Here is a 19430-nt window from a genome sequence, read left to right on the forward strand (position 1 = left end):
CCGGGCCACATCTAGATGCTCACCTTGTAGGACCACATCTCCCCATGGGAATATCTCTGCAGCCTGGCCCCTGGCACCATTAACACTGAAAGAACCACAAGGGCACACTAATCGTTTGACACGCGTTAGCCCACATTTAGTTCACAAGCATAAATAAAAGTGACCTTCCCACATATGGGAGTGGGACAGAGGAAGGAGAGCCAGCCTGGCGCTGCCGTGGGCCTGCCCAGGGCCACCCAGGGGGCACCCATCAAGAGCAGACACCAGAACAGTACGGCAGGCACCTAGCGCCTTGCGCTCTGAGCTTCTTCTCAGTGGTAGTAGGTTAGCTCCTAGCTAGACTCCGCTGCCCAAGAAAACAAGCACGAAGGACATCAAGATCCTTTCTTGGGACCAATGCAGCCTGTTCTGGCCAGCCACAGCCCCACCTTCCCCTGCTTCCCCACCGTAGTAGTCGTAGTACATGGGCTGAATAGCCACCTGCGAAGGCCCGCTGGTTTCCGGTTGCCTGTTTATCCTGAAGTTCTGCCCAGCATCCTTCTGCTTGTTGGACTTAGTGGACATTCTTTGTCCTTGGGAGTAGGAGTGGGGCCATTCAGCATAGGTATGTACAGAAAACGAATTCGTTGTCAGGGCAATATTTGATTCGTGAAAGGGGAGCTCAAAGACCAACTTCTCCCAGAGGTGGATCGAGGACAGGGAAGGGCCAGCCTTCCTCGTCTTGGCCGTGATCCAGTCGCTGTAGTCTGCCACACTGGTGTACAGAAACAGGCCAGGGCACGAGTCGCCTCCATAGGCCAGGAGTCCTCTCAGGATCCAGAGATCCAGCTTCTTTGCCTGGCACATCATAGGGCTTCCTGGTTCTCCCTGCAGTAAAGGACAGAAGAAGGCTTCAGGTCTCAGAAAGACTTCTCAGTAGATCCCTTGTACCACTGTCTGTTTTAGAAAGCCTTGCATTGATTCTGGAAATGGGGCAAAATGATAGGCTACTATTTAAAATCTAGACCACCACCACCAATTGCAACACACACACACACACACCCCTCTGCTTTTTCCACTCTGTCCCTCTCCCTCTCTCCCTCTTTCTTGCCTGCTTCTTTGAGTCTGGATCTCATATCACCTACCCAGTATGTAGCTAAAGATGACTTTGAACTCTTGATCCCTGTGTGACTCTACCCCCCCATGCTGGGAGTACCAGCTACCACAACTGGTCTTTAATGCAGAGCTGGGTATCAAATCTCTGACTCCAGGGCTCTATGCAAGGCAAGCACCCCACTTCCTTGGCCCAGGTTTTCTTCACATTATGCAAATTATCTGTGGCCCCAGTACCCAGATTGCCCATAGCTTCCTGGCTCAATTTAAACTGTCTTGTTTTTTTCTAGTGAGTCTTCCTCCCTTTTGGCTGCTCATCCCTCAAATATACCAGTATTTCTTTCCATTCTGGGCTAGAATGATCACACCTCTGAACCCTTCTCCTTTTTCTTTCTTCCTAACTGGATGGAGGGGAGGGAGGACCAGCGTCCCTCCCTCGGGAAGAAGAGCTGTGCTGGCTCTACAGCTTCCTGCCCGCTGCCACAGCTGCAGTGACTCCGTCTGCTCACCAGGCCTGCCATACTGCAGCCTTCCGTTTCCTGAAGGAGCAGTCCTCTGGGGGCTCAGGAGTTCTATCCCACAGACCTCATCTCACGCACGGCAAGAAGACCGAGGCTTAGCCTACTTACCAGTCAGCCCCCTTGACTGGAAGAGCCAGGCAAACTGGCCAGTTACCACTGAGGCAAGCAGCTCAGTTCTAATGCGATGTGGAGATGAGCTAGTACCTGTGAGATGTTCAGCTCTGGTGCCAGGCATGCAGTATGCAGTCAGTAAAGAGTGAGCTACGATCGTTATCTATGTAAGGGGTTGTAGGGGCTGTAATTTTTTCTGTAGGGAGTTGTGGAAATGGGGAAACATCTCAAGATAACTACCGGGTTTCATTTATCCCACCTGTCCTACCTGAGGACACTTCTGCCAGTGTCAAACCTCTGCTCCCACCCCATGGTCCATCTTGGTCCAACATAAAGGAAGGACTATGCACCCTCCTTAATTTATGACCTCCTTGACTGGAAGAGCCAGGCAGGCTGGCCAATGATATGTTGCTCTCACTGTTTGGACTGAGGCAACCAGTAAGCAGGGGGCCAATGGATAACAGCGAGCAGTTTGGAAAGACTCAAGGAGGAGATGCAAAGAGGCAAAAGGTGACCTCTTAGCCACTTCTGCTCTGTGGCCTGGGTAATGGCCCTGCCTGGGGTGTCCCCCTCCCACTATACTCCTCCTTGCTTAGGAAGTATGGGCAGAGCAGAGGTGAGAGTTAGTGGTAGAAGGAGTGACTGGAGATAGGGCAGAGGTATGACAGTCACATACATTCGGCAAAGACACTGTTAAGCCTGGGCAGCCTTTCAGAAGCCCCAAAGCAGTTTATGGGTAACAGGGTCTGTATATTATTCCGTGTTGTTCGCTCCAGGGGCAGCACAGCACCCCTGTCCCTCCATTTCTTTCACAGTCCGCTGCGTCACCGCCACACCGCCAAATGGCAGATGGTTGAAAGGTTATGTCAGAGTTCTAGCTGTTCACCTGGGACTGCGGAATGACCATTGTCTGTAACACACTACGGTTGCTTGGGGTATGGAGTTTCCTATGGAAGAATGGAGTGGTCTCCATCCTCTTACTGGTTCCACCTCCAGTTGATCATAACTGCTCTCGAAGAAGAACATGGATGGAATTTAGGACACACAGCTTGATGGTCCTAATACACAGTAGTGGGCACAGACGGCCCTAGCTTACACATGGCTTTGCTGCTAATCCCAGGCTCAGAATGAACTAGGTTTTATTTGTTTGTCGTCCCCACAGCCATTCTTCCCACCTAGTAGAACCATGATTTCTGGTTTCTGAAGTAAAAGCCGCAGAGGCCACTGACCCAGGGCCCCTGAAGCAGCTCTGTCTCACCTCCTGGGGTGAGGGGCAGCTACTGAATAGAGGGGCCCCTCTCTCTGGGTGGTCCTGTCCCTTGACATCCCAGAAAACCTCTAAGAGTTGCAGAAAACTATGAAGTAGAGAGTAAATGTCCACAGCAGCTGTTCTGGGTCCACGGAGAAAATCATTAGTCAAGATTCCAAAGCTGGAAGTTTCTTCTCTACCCGACAAACGTGGTCTTCAGCATCCAGACACCGGATCACATTGCCGAGACAGGAAAACACTCAAAACACTGAAGTCAACCCTTAGATGTTTTGTGAGCAGAATTCAGTTCAAAAGCTAAATAGTGGCCGAGGATGGCTCAGAGGATAAAGTGTGTGCCAAGCAAGCCTGAGGGCTAGAGCTTGGATGCTGAGATGCTGTAAGTGCCTGGTGAGCTCCGGAGGCTGGATGGGGCAAGTAAGCTAGCTAGACTAGCCACATCAAACGATCACACTGCAGATTCCAGCAAGAGACCTTGCCTCAAGTAGTAAGGGATTCATCTAGGAAGACAATGGTTTTAAAAACACACACATGAACCCACATCCACGTGTACCCTGCATGCACACCATACATACATATGAAAGATTTCACAGGGGGTGCCACAGTTAAAAAACAACTTTGCAGGGTGGTCACTTAATACATTTACAATACACCATTTCCAGGGTCTAGGCACACTCCAAAACACTTAGCAAAGTGGAAAAGATGCTGTAGTTTGAAGCCGTTGATGGCAAAGTCTAACCGGCATCATTCTATTCTTTTCTTAGCATTGTGTGAAATTATGTCAGCACCTACAATTAATGGAATCTTAGGTACAATGAAACGTGGTACTGTACTGATGGGATGATTGCTATCAGGATTTTATTAAATAACTATGACCTCTACTGTTTTTAGAACATCCAATTTGAGAAGTTGCTGAGGCTGCACAGTGGTGACATGTGCCTTTAGTCCTAGCATGCAGGATCTCTGTGGGTTTGGAGCCAGCCTGGTCTACAGAATGAGTTCCAGGACAGCCAGGACTACACACAGAGAGACTTTGTCTCAGTAAAACAAAAAAACCCAAAAACTAAAGAGGAGGAAGAGAAGGAAGGGAAGGAGAGGTAGAAGGAGCAACAGCAGCTGATGTCCTCCCCTGGCAGGAAGTCAAGCACAGAGCAGTTGAACAATGTTGAGCCACTTCAGGGAGAGCAAACTAGCTGCTTAATGAGAAGTGTGTGTGTGTGTGTGTGTGTGTGTGTGTGTGTGTGTGTGTGTGTTCCTTCCTCTTGGAGGAGAAACATCTTGATCAGAGGAGTCTTGAAGGTTATCTGTAGATGAGAGGTGATCAGCATCTTACAAAGGCAGACTTAAGTTGAGAATGTAGCTCAGTAGTAGAGCATTTGCTTAGCATGCTCTTGGTCCTAGGTTTGATCCCCAAAGTATATTATGTCACCGTCTCTCTCTGTCTCTCTCACACACAAACAGAGAGACAGAGACAGAGAACTTTTCCTGCTAGCCTGAAGTTTTTCTCCTTACTCTAACATTTATTGACTAGTCTTAATAAGCCACATTAGTCTGGGTTTAGACATTAGGGGACCTGAACCAGATGGTGGGGAATTTTACACATTTTGCTCAGACCATAGGGCAATCATTCTCTGCAGTACTCGTAGAGAGCAGGGATTCTTGTAGAAGAAAGCCTCAGTTCCTGGCAAACAGTGCATCAAAAGAGGCCCTGGGTTCCATAGATGCTGAATATGGTGACTCCAACCCTGGAGACTTGTATACATACATACACCCAAGTGGAAGCAGGACCCACACCTTTCATTTTTAGATCATTAATGAGCATCTGTGACTTGGATATGCTTAATCATTACACTGAAAATAGTAACTCCGTGTTGTCCTTCCAGCAGACTTTTTTTTTTTTTCTTTTTCAAGCTAAGATGTCATTATGTAGTTCAGGTTGGCCTTAAATTCACAATCCTTCTGTCTTGGCCTGCTGAGCTTTAGCATTATAGTCATGGCATGTCACACTCAGTCATTCAGCAAGTTTTTGAGTACGTACTTTCTACTAAACGTTATTCCTACCAGATACGTGAATCTCATATCACTGTCCCTTTGTCTTTCGCTCCCCTTTGTCCAGTAAGGAGGCACTCCTGTGACCCCTTGGTCCCTTGGGTGCAACTCATGATGACTTTTGGAATTTGACCACTACTGGATTAAATTCTTACCAGGCAAACATTGTTGGGTTCCTTTTTGTGACTGGCACATTCTGTTTTCCGGTGTCTATGTAAGGGACACACTTCAATGTCGTTCACGGAGATTCGCCTCAGGATACTCATTGTCATGTGATTTCCTGTCTGGACCATGCAACAGAGAGCCCAAGAGTTATTAACAAGAAGGTGGTCCTGTGTCCATACAACAGCAACTCACATAGTCAAACAAGAGTGATCAGAAAAGTCCTTTTTACATATAGAAATCAGAACCTGTGTCTGAGATTTCACTGAAAACTAGCTCTTCACTTTGACCCTGAATCTGGAAACAGAGAACAATTCACTCTTCTTTCACACTTAAAGACTATGTATGCATTTCCTTGTTTCATTCTTTACCCAAGATGACAGAGAAAGGAAGACTTAGGGAAGAGTACACTCAACTCTAGTTCCCTTACTCTTCCCAGCATTTGGTGAGGCAGTTTGCTGCCTGTTTATTACTTGGGTATAGAGAAGAAAGAGGAAGGGGGGGGGAGGGAAGGGAAGGAGGATGGGGAGGAGGAAGAAAATAGAGAAGAAAACGAGAGGAAAGAAGAGGAAGAGGAAGAGGAAGGGAAGGAAGAAAAGGGGGAAGAAGAAAAGGATGGGGAGGAGGAGAAGGAGGAGGAAGAAAAAAAGGAGAAGAGAAAAGAAAAGGATGAGGAAGAGGAGGGAGAAGAGGAGGAAAGGAGGAGGAAGAGGAAGAGGAAGAGGAGAAAGAGGAAGAGGAGGAGGAGGAGGAAGAGGAAGAGGAAGAGGAAGAGGAAGAGGAAGAGGAGAGCCCATCTACAAAGGCAAACACAAGGAATCAACCCTGAACATCAAGCCTCCTGATGGATTAAGACAAGCCCTAAAGAAGTTCCTCCGAGTCCCCCCCACCGCCAGCACACACACAGCCTCCTCTAGGAGAAGGAATGCATTAACTGCAGTCGTGGGATTCCATCCTGCTACCCAGCAGTTCTTCAAGGCTGGTGGCTTATGTAGCTTTTTGCCCAGGAAGCAGATAGCCTGGACCAGGTCATTGAAATGCATGGAGGATTCTGTCTTCAGGAGGGCTATGTTATTGCCCATTGAGACGTTGTCAAAGTTCTCATGGGGGATGATGGTATTGACTGAATACTCTCTGTGGTCAGTCTTTCGGGGATCCATGTTAGATATACCAACAACAGCAATAACCTCCTTCCTAGAGAGAAAAACAACAGAAGGGATTTGGAAAAGGCAAGGCAGCAAGGAAGCTTCCCACTTCCCTCATTTCTCATTTCTCATGGTTTTTATTTTCAACCTGGTATGCTCATCCAACCCCACACCCTGGGTATTTTGGTTTTGTTGTTAAATTGTGTGTGTGTGTGCACGTGTGTGTGCTGCTATATAACTGCCGAGGCCAGAAGAGGCACTGGATTCCTTGGATCTGGATCTACAGGTCGTTGTAAGCTACTTAATGTTGTTGAGAATCATAGTTGGGCTCTCTGGAAGAGCAAGATGCATTCTAACCACTGAGCCGTCTGTCTAAACCCTGGGTTAGTTTTTACTCATACCTTTGAACTCAGTCTCCAAAGAATTTCTTCTGAATTTCTAGGTTTGTGTTTTCCCTTGTGAGCCCAAGGTCTCGCAGGGCAGGGGAGGGGAATCTTCTGTCTTAATACATTTATCTTACCAACCAAAGATCATCTGTTCACATGTTACTGGGTAACTTTCTCCATATAGAAGTGTTTTTAAACAAAGTAGCGATCCTACTAGCTATGTAACCATAACTCTCACTCACAGTCTTAGTAACTTAATGCTTCTCTCCTTAGATATTCTATGAATGATATGCTATGGCTTATGTGTGGGGAGATATGGCATATCAGAACAGTGGTGGAGTTAAGCTGGGTATTCTCTTCTTCATCCCTTGGGACACGTCCAAGAAACTATAAGCAAATGGGCACACAGTGAAACTATAAAGAGGATTGCACACCCAGCATTCAAGCAGGACAGCTGCAAGTGACTGGCGACATCTGCTGCCACTGAGCTCCCAAGGAGCTGGGTGAGAAGATTCTCAGCAGAAAGGTCAAGAATGACAGTCAAGTTAGAAACAGCATGTGGGAGAATAGAAAACACAGTTAAAGCCTTAGTAAGGAGGCTGAGGACAATGACCAAAACGAGTTAGAAGCCAGCAAAGTTTTCTCAAGTGTCCGTTTTCATTTCCGTGTGTGTGTGTGTGTGTGTGTGTGTGTGTGTGTGTGTGTGTGTGTTTGGGAATCACTCCGAGTCCCTCTTTCACTGTCTTCATTGAGGCATGGTCTCGCAAGCCCAGGTCTCTGACACAGGGGTCTTCTCCCTAGGTGGGAAGAGTTTTAGGCCAGGCAGGGTTATATGGAGCTGGATGAGGGAACCCATCAGCACTTCATCCCAGCAGAATAGAGACCCTGATAGAAGTGTCTCCTCCAGGCATTGTATGTTGCATTGGTTGTACCCAACAGGAACCAGTAGGCAAGGCAAGCCAAACCACTGCTGTCACTCACTAAGGCCAATCCTCTGGGGCCCACCAGAAGGGGGAAGAGTAGAGAGTGGCTCGTGAGTGACAGATGGGAGCCATCTGGCATAGCTGGACATCCAGTCCACCAAAGATGAAGTCATTCTAAGTTTGATCATACACACTCTTGTCTAACTCATGAAACTCATGAAAGTGAAATGAGGAATAACAGCAGGCACTGGGAAGCAGGACTGAGCCAGGCGTCTCTATGGCATATGAGCATTCGGAGTCACCCTGCTTAAAATCAGAATCACCTCAGACTATTCCACAGAAACATTTAATACCTGAAGCCAGAGGAGCAATAGGAAGGAGAGAGCCATGCCTAGAAGGTCTTCAGTGGAAAAGAGCAAGCCATAAAGAGGATATGAACTGGGAGTGAGAGTTCTTCTTTTCGTGTGTGTGTGCGCGCGCGCATGTGTATGTGTGTGTGTACATATGTATGTATATGTGTGTAAGTATGTATGTATATATATGTATGTGTGTATCTGTATGTACATGTATATATGTATGTGTATATATGTATGTGTGTGTACATATGTGTGTATGTGTGTGTATATATACATGTGTGTATGTGTGTGTGTGTGTGTATGCATATGTGTGGGACTGGGGCTGATGTCAGGAGCCTTCCACAATCTCTCTTCTGTCCTATTTTCATACAGAGGGGAATAGCCATGTGAAGATTCAGCTAGAAGCAAGCAAACATACTGGCACACTGACCTTTGACTTTGTGACTAACCCACCCGGTCTACGATATTCTGTTATGGAAACCTGGGCTGACAAGGAGAGAGAGGATTCTGTCTGCATTAACAGACCCAAGAATCACTATGGAAAGATATATAGATACCCATGAACACATTAGTTTTTTAAAAGAGAAATATCCTGGAAATTGATGACAGGACATGATGCAAGGGAAGAAAACTAGTGACTGAGGGATGTTTTCATAGTGTATCGTTTCTTCTTTGTGGATAGTCACCTGTATACATGAATTTCTATTTAAACATTATTCTGGCCCTTCTGAAGACAGTGCTTGGAGACACTCAGAATGGTCCAGAGTTTGACACAGCATTTCAGACTTTCCTGAAAATTGTTGTGAACATGTTGAAGGCACAAGCACAGAGTCAGAAAGAGAAATAAATATGGAACTTTTTAAAATAATAAAAGTCAAGGCTCTGTAAATAAACCATATATATATATATATTCCGACCAGTGTGAGGGTCAAGGGTGGAGTGTCCACAATGAACTAGACATCATTTGTCACCAAGTGTCAGGAATGGGTTACGTGTTACTGAGTCACTGGCCAAAGGGATCCCATGGAATCCTCAGACATCACAGACGATTGCCAAGGCGATTGGTTACTCTCTACAACTTGATAGTAAGGCCACATTGCTGAAGACATCCCTTATGTCGTTGAACAAGGAGAAGTTGATCTGGTGCCTAACTAGAAGCTCCACTCATACTGACTAGTGTTCATGGTTCTGGAAGGTACTCAGCACAGTACCAGAGGGAAAAGGTAATCACGAATATCACTTAGCTATAAACCCTGACCTACAACAGCAACCTGCCTGCAAGATACACCAGTATAACATTTGCACAGATATTGGAGTAACCAATCAACTCCACAAGACAGAACCTACACCTGATACAAAGTGGCCAAGAACGTGAGACTAGATAGGTCATGGGCCTAGGGGGAAAACCTTAATACTATTTATTGTTCTGCTAAAGGAACACAGCAATAAAATGACTCCTAATGACATCCACATCAAGCCACATCAAAGAAGGTTTTTCTTGTAGTAGATGGGAGTTAAGACAGAGACCCACAACTGGACAACGTGCAGAGAGTCTTGGAGGCAGTCAGTCCTAAATGAGATGTGTTCATTAAACGCCTCCTTCTCAAGGCTCGGACATCTACAAGGAAGAAGAGGTGCATTGTACAAGCCAGAGGTGATGGATGACTCCAAGGAACCAAAGTCTTCCGGACACAACAGAACTAATGTGCATGTGAATTTACAGAGACTGTGTGGCAGCACACACAAGACCTTCACCGGTCCAAGCCAGACAGGGTTCCCGCACTGAGAGGGGGAAGCGGACACAGCAAGTCCAAGGTTAGATAGAATATCAATAGGTTTGTTTCCTTCTTGACTTACAGGCAGCAACCCTAACCAAGAAGCTACTTGCAACTGATACCTGCTGGCAAAGGGAAAAGTCAGTTCTTTCTAGTGGAGCTACCGGGTATTGGGTATCTCAACCACACTCTAGGGAAGGAAGGCCCATGCCCAGGACCACACAAATCAAATTCAGTGGTATTTTTGTGGACCTTTTTGTTCCACTTTTGTCTTGTTTGGCCTTTTTTTTTTTTTAAATCTTGGTGATCTTTTGCTTGTTTTGCTTGTTTTCATTTTTGTGGAATTTCGGGTTTTGCTTTTGAAAGAGAAAATGAAGGGGGTTGAAGAGGTAAAGAGGTGGAGAGAAGTTGGGGGCGGGAGAAACCTGATTAAAATATTATTTAATAAAGAACATTTAATTTAAAAAATAAATAAAAACAAAATGCCCTATGATGCCCATTATTTTCCACGTGCATGGAAAGAATAATAAAAGTAATTTTAAAATACACAAAACAAGTATTAAAAACTCAGCAGCTACAGAGTATATCGTATCAGGGGTCTACATTTTACTTTCTTTAGCCAATTAAGATGATTCTACTTTCAGGCTGGGGAGATGGCTCAGTGGATAAAGCACTCACTTTGCAAGCACGAGGACCAGAGTTCAGGTCCCTAGCACCCAGATAAAAGCTAAGTAGCTTGCCTGCAGTTCTAGCACTCAAGAGGTGGAAACGGGAACTCTGGGCAAAACCAGCCAAATCAGTGGCCTTCGGGCTCAATGAGAGACCCTACTTCAGTAAAGTGGAAAGCAATGGAGGAAGACACTTAATGTCACCCTTACACATGCAGACAGGAATCACACATGTGCACATCACACAAGCACATACAAACAAATCCCTATGCTTCCTCCCTCTGATCATGTAATGCATATTATACTATCTCATATACAGGGTATGCAAGAAATTATCATTTGTTTTATCTGTGGTAACTGAATGTTTGCTTTTTGTTTTTGGTTGTTTGTTTTGTTTTGTGTGTGTGTGTGTGTGTGTGTGTTCATATTTGAGGCCAAGTCTCATGTAGCCCAGGCTGGCCTCAAACTCCATATATAGCTAAAGATGACCGTGGACTCCCGATCCTTCTGCCGCCACCTTCCAAGTGCTGAGATCACAGGCCTGTGTCATAACATCCGTTAGATGGTTACTTCCTGTCTGGCATTCTCAGTGTTTATTAGCCACACAATGAACATGTACATGAAACCTTTCTTCCCAGGAGGTTGAAATTGCCTTCTTAATGCCGATTCTCAAAAGCCAAGTTCATTGGACTAGAAGTTAGGTATTCTACAATACTTATGAAAATATTTTTAGAATATTTGCCAAATTCTTTAGTCATATGATTTTTTTCTTACTTGTAAGAATCTGAGCTTACAGTAGATAATTTGGGGCACATATGCAAGCACAATTAGAGAAAGAAAGCCATGGGTGTTCTTAGCGCCCAGAGAAATGCGTTCTGAAAGCAGCTCAATTTCTTTCCACTTTTCTCTGTATCTTTCGGTCTGTGGCAGCGACATTTGTGAGGCCCAGGGTGTCTTGTCAGGGCTCCTGTCGATTTCCTTAACTTATTCTGGAAGTACACCCGATGGACATAATCAAAGAATCCACGCCTCCGTGATTGTGGCAAAATCACAAGTGGATTCCTAGACACAATAGATAGCATCCTGCTTTTTCTCTGGCACCACCCTCGGTCCTCATAGCAAAGTCCCAATGAGCCACTGGTGAGTGATCTCAGGTCCTTGGCGCAGGCACACACACCCAGAGTCAATCCTGCAGACCCCACTAGACCCCAGGCATTCGGGACACTCCACTTCCCAACCCTCACACGGGGTGGGGGTGGGGGGACTGGCCTGTGCTGGAGAGCGGAGGCGGTGCTGAGGATCCAGAACTCGCTGAGAATGCAGCCGAACGCCAGGTGGGTATACTGTTTGTCCTGGATGGACACCACCCAGGGGAACTCGGTGCTGCTCACGAGGTTCTCCTTTAACTCGTCCGTGATGGTGGCTTTCTGGATGCCGCAAACTGCAGAGGGAGCATAGGCCTCACCATACGGCAGGGAGCTAGCCACCCCCACACCCCCCACCCCCACCCCCGCCCCTGTGAGCTCTGCCATTCCCCAGACCTCGGGACTCCTGTTCCACTGGCTGTTTTGCTTGGGGCTCACTCTACCGCCCTGATGCTTTGTTTATCCCAGGAGATCGTCCATATTAAAGATGCTTGGCAGCATTTCTGAACTTTGTAAAAGTCTCACTAGACCCTACTACTGGCACCTTTCAGCCAAGCCCAGCACCTCTTGCTAGGCCTTGTCTGTCATCCTTCGTACAAAAGCGGGTGGTAAAGGACCCGTAGGCATCCTGTAGAGTCTAGACCCTTCCTTCAGGGAAAAGCTGTTGCTTGTTTCCTCAACTCTCCTCTCACACGTGTATGGTGCAGTTTTCCAGATTTGGGATATCAGCACTCTGGTGGCCAAATGCGTGCATGGATTTGTATATCCTTGTGCTTTCGCTTTCTCTAGCTTATTTTCTACTATGGTAAGTGTGAAAAATAAAGTCTGTGGTGGTTAGTTTTAATTATCAACTTGGTGTAGCCTAGAATCACTTGGAAGAGAGTCCTAATGAAGAATTATCTAGATAAGGTTGGGTTGACAGCATGTCTGTTGAGGACTGTCTTAACTGCTAATTGATATAAGAACAGGGTCACCCTGGGCAGTACCATTTCCTGGGGAGAGGGTGTCCTTAACTGTATAAGAGTAAAGAAGCCATAGGGGTGGTTGCTACATCTTTAATCCCAGTACTCAAGGAGGCAAAGGTAGGGGCATCTCTGTGAGTCTGAGGCCAGCATGGTCTACAGAGTGAGCAGAGTGGGTTCTGGCCTGTAAGTTCCACATAGTAAAACCTGTCAATAAGAAAAAATAGTCAAGAAAGCTAGCTAAGCGAGCAAGTAGGCAGCTCTTGACTATGGGCGTGATGTGACAATCTGCTTGAACCCCTCTGGTGGGGTGTTTAGCAACAGAAGCAACACTAGGACAAAGCTCCCCCCCACCAAGCAAAACTAGATTAGGGACCAGGATAACATAAGAGTATGAAAGGGTCTTGAGGCCCAAAGGTTTGAGCACTGCCAGCATTCATATACTATGGGACAATTCTCCCATAACCCTGAAGGTGGGCACTGCTAAGATGGATGGAGAACTCCGGCTTTAGGGCAGGTAGCACCTGTCTCCGTCACACAAGCGGCAAGCATACAGGGTCAGTGCAGAGGAACCCAAACTCCACCACTCGCCTTGTCGTGATCTGTGTTCCAGCCCCCCTCAGCTTTAAATTCACTCTTGCCTTTCCCTACCTCCCCTGCAAGCTTCTGGCACACATGGCTCTTCCTACCAGGTCTGTTTTGCTTATTAGTGTGTCCCTAGGAGCTAGCGTGGTGTCTAGTATCTGGCTGGTGTTCTATAAGTTATCTGGTGCATGAATAAAATGACTCTGTCAGCTATCGACACCCTGTCATGAAGGAGATAAAAGTCCTGGCATGTAGAAGCTGTCTCTGTCCCCCTTCCCAATCCTTCTCAGCCTTTTCCAGCTGAGCTGCCTTCTGGGAAGCCTGGATTTTTATTTCCAGGAGAATACAAGTGTTGTTTAAATGATATGTTCCCTCTGTCTGCCTGAGGTTGGGTGGACCTATATTGTCCTTAGTGGTCTATATTCATACAAGCATGGAGACTGTTAGAACAGGAAAAATTATGGAAACAAGAGAAGGCAGGGCCAGAGACTGACTTCCTTATAGTGCTGGGTGTGGGGAGCTGAGCCCCCCACTTTCCTGGCATCATTCATAAGAAGGCGGCAACTCCATGAACTATGTTGCTCCCCAAGTTGCTAACTCCCTCTATTGTTCCGTGTCCTCCCTTTGCCATTGATATACCTTGTTCTGTTGAGTTCTAATGCCCACAGGGCTTCTCAGCTCCTTGTAGAGCCAGGGTGTAGAGATTCTCCATCCAGAGAGTATCAGGCATCTACAAGAATCTCTAGACATTACACTTGCTATTTGTGAAGTGCCTGGATGCAGACTTCGAAGTCAAGTTAGTCTCTTAGTGTGCTGAGATCTTGGGCAAGCCGCTACTCTCTGATACTGTTTCCTCTTTTGGAGGGTGTAGTCGTGGGCCTGGCTGTACACCACTTGGGATTGTTGTAAGATCATACAGAAGATTATGGGAATATGCAAACTATAGCTCTATAAATAACTGCTGAGCCTTGGGGCAACACTGGCAATTCTGTTCCCCCAAAATGCAAGCTGACTCCCTGCTTATTCTCAAATCGATGATTACTTTTTTTGTTGGTTGGCCTTGGGTCTCCAAGCCATGTAACAGGCACCCATACCATAACAGGTCCTATGCACTGGACTTCCAGTGAATGCCTTTCCAGCCATTCATCTACCTGCACAGAACCCTGCCAGGCACTGGGGTGAGAACTGACCATGTAGAGATGGACTTTGAGGGTCTGGGGCAGAGAGATATGACCCCAAGGATGTGCTGAGTGTTTAGATGAGAAAACAGGAAGAATGGAAGGGTTTCTTCCGGTGGTGACCTAGAATGGCAGCAGCAAAGACATTTTCAAAACACAGAGCCCACTGCCATCTCCAGTATTGTCAAGAACTTAGAGAGGGCTAGGCATGGCAGCATATACCTTTAATCTTAGCACTCAGGAAGCAGACACAGGTAGATCAAAGCTAGCTTGGTCTACCTAGTGAGCACCAGGATAGCCAGTGTTACATAGTGAGACTCTTGTCTCAAAACAAAACAAATAAACAGCATAAAAGAACACAGAGGACCTCTTCATCATGAGGTATCCCAAGACCAAATTTCCATCCATCCATAGTCTTTGCTGGGAGAACACTAAAGCCACTAACCACTGCAGAAATACCAACAATGAAATTCCTTGGCTTGGCCTTGGTTTTTCCCTAGAGAAATTGGTGATCTATAAGACAGGCATTAGCCATTCCTTCCCAAGCCAAGGGATTCCATATACGTGACGACATTCCTTTTTCTAAAGTGCCACTTGGGTGCTGGGTAAGTACCTGTGTAGTAGGGTACTTGTGCAGAGTCCCTCCCTGCCTTGTCCCTGATTCTATTGCTAACGTCATGAAGAGAAAATTTGGTCCAGAGAGCAAGAGTTTGGGGTTTTTTTGTTTCTTTGTTTTTTGTCTTTCTGGGTCTCAGCTATGACTTAGTGGGAGAGATGCCATGTCTGTGTTTCTGGGCATCTCTTGGTCTCCTTGGCAGGGAAATGGAGGAGGCTGAAGATGGTGTGGGGTCTTTGCACAGTGTGTGTGTGTGTGTGTGTGTCTGTGTGTGTGTGTGTGTGTGTGTGTGTGTGTGTGTATCTTCTGTCTAACCAATGTCAGCAAAGGTGGACAGAGCCTGCTTCACTCACTATCCCTTGTTTATCTGCTCTTTCCTAGGCTGGACTTGTTAGTGCTGAGCAGTCTACAGGCCAGGGAGGAGGGGACAACAGCAGCCACTTTTACAACAAGGGAAACCTCTGTCACTGGGGGACTCGTCCTGATGAGGGTCAGAGTTCACAGAGCTCAGAGCACTCCAGGTGGGCAAGGTTGACTTCTCACTCTGACACGTATGCCTTATAGGCCATTCTGGGCCCTGTTGCTATTTTTCCTGTTTTCCACCCTTAGTATTAGACTCATATCTGTACCCTAACACTCCGCATTTCCTAGTTCCTTCCACTCACACCTGCTTCCCAGGAAAAGGGCTGGGGATGGTCTTCCTTGCCCAATGAGTCCCTCTCTGGGCATTTAGGGCCACCCTGATCTCCTGGATGACCCTCCGTCCTACCCCCACCCCACCCCAGGCTCCACTTGTCACTGAACGCCTTGGGAAAGGAGCTGCACACTCACTGGCAGATGACGAGTGGGACATGTACAGCAGCATCAGCAGCATCCCTCGCATCTCTGCCATCCCCAGAGAGAAGCACAGCGAGCACCATGAGCAGCTGGGAAGACAGAAGACCCGTGACTCCATCCCTGTCCATGGGCAGGCTCCCCTGCTCCCCGAACGGGGTGGTCCCCACAGTACAAGCCTGTTCCTTTTTGCCAACAAGGTTCCCAGATGGAGTAAACTGACCTGTCACATCCCCAGCGCTGGGTTCCAAGCAGGTATGGACAAGGAAGAGGCTGTCTGGCTCCGGATGCTTGGCTAACAGCTTGTGAGATGGCCCAAGGAGAGAGGGTAGTCTGCTTTTTTTTTTTTTTTTTTTTTTCCAGTTGTCTTCTCAGAGCAGCCTGGGGGCCCTGGTTGTGCTAGAGAGTTGGTTCTCTAAAAAGGGCTGGCTTTTGATTTGTGGAATTCAACCCTTGCTTTGACTCTATAGCCATAAAACACTGCTGAAAGAGAAGACAGGGCTTTGGTGGGAGCTCTCCCAGGGCTTAGGTTCTTACTGTGATGTCTCCCTCCTATTAAAACTCACATCAGGCCTGGGAGTGATGGCACACGCCTTTAATCCAGGCACTAGGGAGGCAGAGGCAAGTGGATCTCTATGAATGAGAGGCCAATCTGGTCTACAGAGTGAATTCCAGGATGGCCAGGACTGTTACACAGAAAGGTGCTATCTTTAAAAATGAAAACAAAAGGAAAACAAAAACAATGACAGCAAAAACAACAACAAAAAAGGTTGCTGGGATGTCATCACTGGTAGCAGTCCCAACGTTTGCTCCGTACACTCATGTAGACCCCCTAGACACAGACACTCTCACAATCCCCATTTTACAGACTCAGAAACTGATACCCAGGGGACATGGAGTAACAGGCTCAAGGTCACACAGCAACTCAGCATCGAATCTGAAATGTGAGCTCAAAACTGTCTGAACCCCTAAGCCCTGGGAGCATCACCTCATATCCTGGTGCCTCAGACTGTGCACCATGACCTAAGGAAACTGCACAGTTCTAAGTCACCATGTTCCCCTCATGACATGAGATGTTTCTTTTGTCCTCAGGATGATGCTTTGAGTTCTTCTGTGAACTATTCCGACTAAAGGAGAAATGAACTCACTGTGGCCTTATGCAGCAGAGCTCTACAGCGGAGTTTCTTCTACGCCTTGGGAAGAATGTTCCATTGTGGCGTCATGGTTACCACGGCATCTCTCAGCAAACGTTTGAACCTGAGAACTTAAGAGGGACAGGAGGAAATGTATGAATTGTCTGACATTGATGGGGTTATTTCAAAAGATGCCTTTTTGGGTATGACTAAGAAGATGTCCCCTTTGCAAGATGCTGAGGTCCTTGGTTGTAGCCATGGGCTGTCTCCTGCTCAGCACCTGCTCCCATTTATACAAGTTACCTGTCAGGGTAAGCCTATCTTGAGTCCCCCTGCCAAGATGGTTTCTTAGAGACTTCCAGCTTGTGAGTCCAAGCTACACTACTGGACAAACTCTAAGAAACCATGTGGCCAGGTTGGATCTGCTCTCCAGCAGCCTTGGTTCCGCACAACTGCTGGGATCAAACAAGTACTGATAACAGCATGGTAAGATGGAACTCTGTAGAAACACAGAGAGCTTGTGGGCTGCTGGCATGGGCTCTCAGAATAGACCTCCTTGGTGGATAATAGTGGCCAAAGACAGGCAGTTCTGGGGAGGATAGACTGTAGATAGTAAGAAAGTGATGGCTGTTTCCTACTGGCCCCTGATGTCTTCTGGGGGAGTGGGTTTGGGCAGTGAGAACTGATCTGGCCATTGTTTTGTTTGTTTGTTTTCGAGACAGAGTTTCTCTGTGTAGCCCTGGCTGTCCTGGTACTCACTTTGTAGACCAGGCTGGCCTCGAACTTAGAAATCCACCTGTCTCTGCCTCCCGAGTGCTGGGATTAAAGGCATGCGCCACCACGCCCGGCTTCTGGCCATTGTTTGATGTTGAAAGTCCCTAAGACCTTTCCTGTGCTGGTTTCTCACTCCCCAGCTATACCCTCCCTGGAAGAACAAAGGAAATGTTTCCCAGACAAGGACACACAATGGCTCAGATTGGTCACTTCCTTAGAGTCAGCCACCTGGAGATTGACAGGAGAGTGTGAACCCAGATGTTTACAGCCTAGAGATGGTGAGCCATCAGTTTCTCTGCTTAATTCATGGCTGTTTTTATCTGGGGTAGAGGCAGAGATAGAGACTGGGATTATAGCAATAGTTGCCCTTGGGAGGTGGGGGGGGGGCAGGGACTGTCAAGTGACCATTTTTTGAGGAATCTGTTTCTATTCACCCTAGACAGCACAGCAGGAGACCGAAGAAATGATTTCATACAAATCTAGTCTGGTGAACCAGTGAGTTGATTGGGAGTTACTCACAAGTGCATAATAGGTGAGCGGTTACTTATAAAACCATGAATTTTTATTTTTTATTTTTAAAAAAATGCTTTTTAGAAAAGTCCAGTACTGCGAGCTGTGGTTGTCCTTTCTGGCCCCTACCGGGGCCTCTATGGCAAGGTAGAAGGCCTACATCCTGACAATGTACGGGCCATGGTTCAGTTGGCAGTGGGCAACCGCATTGTGACTGTTAGTGAGTATTGCCTGCGGCCTGTTTCCCAGCAGGAGTTTGATAGTTTGAAGCCAGGCCATGTGAGCAAAACTTCCACAGAGCAGTAGAACAGAGCAACTGGAACAGCCTCGTCATTGAAGGCCGTACAGAATCAGGAAGACTCAAAAAGGAGACAGAAGGATTCGGAGAAGAAGCGGAAACACTCTCCTGACCAACAGGATGGACATGTGCCCAAGACTGAGAAAGCAGCCCCTAGAAACAAGCACTGGTTGCACAGGGACCTACGTGTGCAGTTCATTGACAAACTACACAAGAGTGGCCGCTATTATAACACCAAGATGACAATTGAAGATGTCCTGAGCCCAGACACATGTGTGTGTCGAACGGTTGAAGGCCGAGTTCTGGAAGATGTGAGAGAAGACATGCTGGAGACCCTGATTCCCAAGGGAGAAGGCCACTGTGTGATGGTGGTGCTGGGACCACATGCTGGAAAGGTGGGACTTCTTAGGAATCAGGACAGAGCGCAGAGTCACGTTTTGGTCCAACTTGGGAGAGAGAACCAGGTGGTGGAGCTCCACTATAACGCCATCTGCCAGTACNTGGGCCCCGGTGACTCAGATGAAGACTGACACATGGACCACTGCCCGTCGCTCAGATGCCAGGGAGAAGACAGATGTTCTGTCCTCCTTTGAGATGCAAGGATGGGGATGTGACTAGATAGAGTTTACCAAAATTTAGAGTGTGATAAAAACCATNTTAAATAGTGGAAGGATGAAATCAAAACCAGTATGCAAACTGTAAATTTGGGTGGAAGCTGAGATAACCAAAGTGGAAACACTTCATTTCTTAGCCTCATTTCCCTGCTGAGGGTTCAGGACAAGTTAAATTCCCCATTCAGTACATAGTTTACCCTTGGAACATAAAATCCGTGAAGTCTGTCCCCAGACAAACACAATAGAATCTGCAATGCTGCATCTCAGAACAACTTCCTGAGTCTGGATCTTGAATGGTCTTCAAAGGCTCTTTTTTTTTTTAATTT

General features: G+C 46.9%; 1 protein-coding gene and 1 pseudogene across 4 annotated transcripts; one reads left to right on the plus strand and one right to left on the minus strand.

Annotated features, from left to right (window-relative positions):
- Nucleotides 1-123: 123 nt before the first annotated feature.
- Prss54 (serine protease 54) lies at nt 124-17010 on the minus strand. Of its 4 annotated transcripts, none has more exons than XM_021170356.2 (7): nt 16924-17010; nt 15999-16255; nt 15773-15867; nt 11725-11896; nt 6138-6396; nt 5196-5324; nt 124-867 (listed from the first exon to the last, which is right to left on the minus strand). In XM_021170356.2, the coding sequence occupies exons 3-7, from the start codon at nt 15831-15833 to the stop codon at nt 337-339; spliced, it is 1152 nt and encodes a 383-aa protein (XP_021026015.1). In that variant the 5' UTR covers nt 15834-15867; nt 15999-16255; nt 16924-17010; the 3' UTR covers nt 124-336. The 4 variants fall into 4 exon arrangements, with proteins under 4 accessions (XP_021026015.1, XP_021026014.1, XP_021026013.1 ...); XM_021170355.2 differs by having other exon boundaries at nt 15999-16258; XM_021170354.1 differs by lacking the exon at nt 16924-17010 and adding an exon at nt 16764-16916.
- A 155-nt stretch (nt 17011-17165) lies between these two features.
- On the plus strand, nt 17166-19419 carry LOC110300883 (annotated as a pseudogene).
- Nucleotides 19420-19430: the final 11 nt, after the last annotated feature.

Source organism: Mus caroli, chromosome 8, assembly GCF_900094665.2.
Source record: "Mus caroli chromosome 8, CAROLI_EIJ_v1.1, whole genome shotgun sequence".
Lineage (NCBI taxonomy): Eukaryota > Metazoa > Chordata > Mammalia > Rodentia > Muridae > Mus > Mus caroli.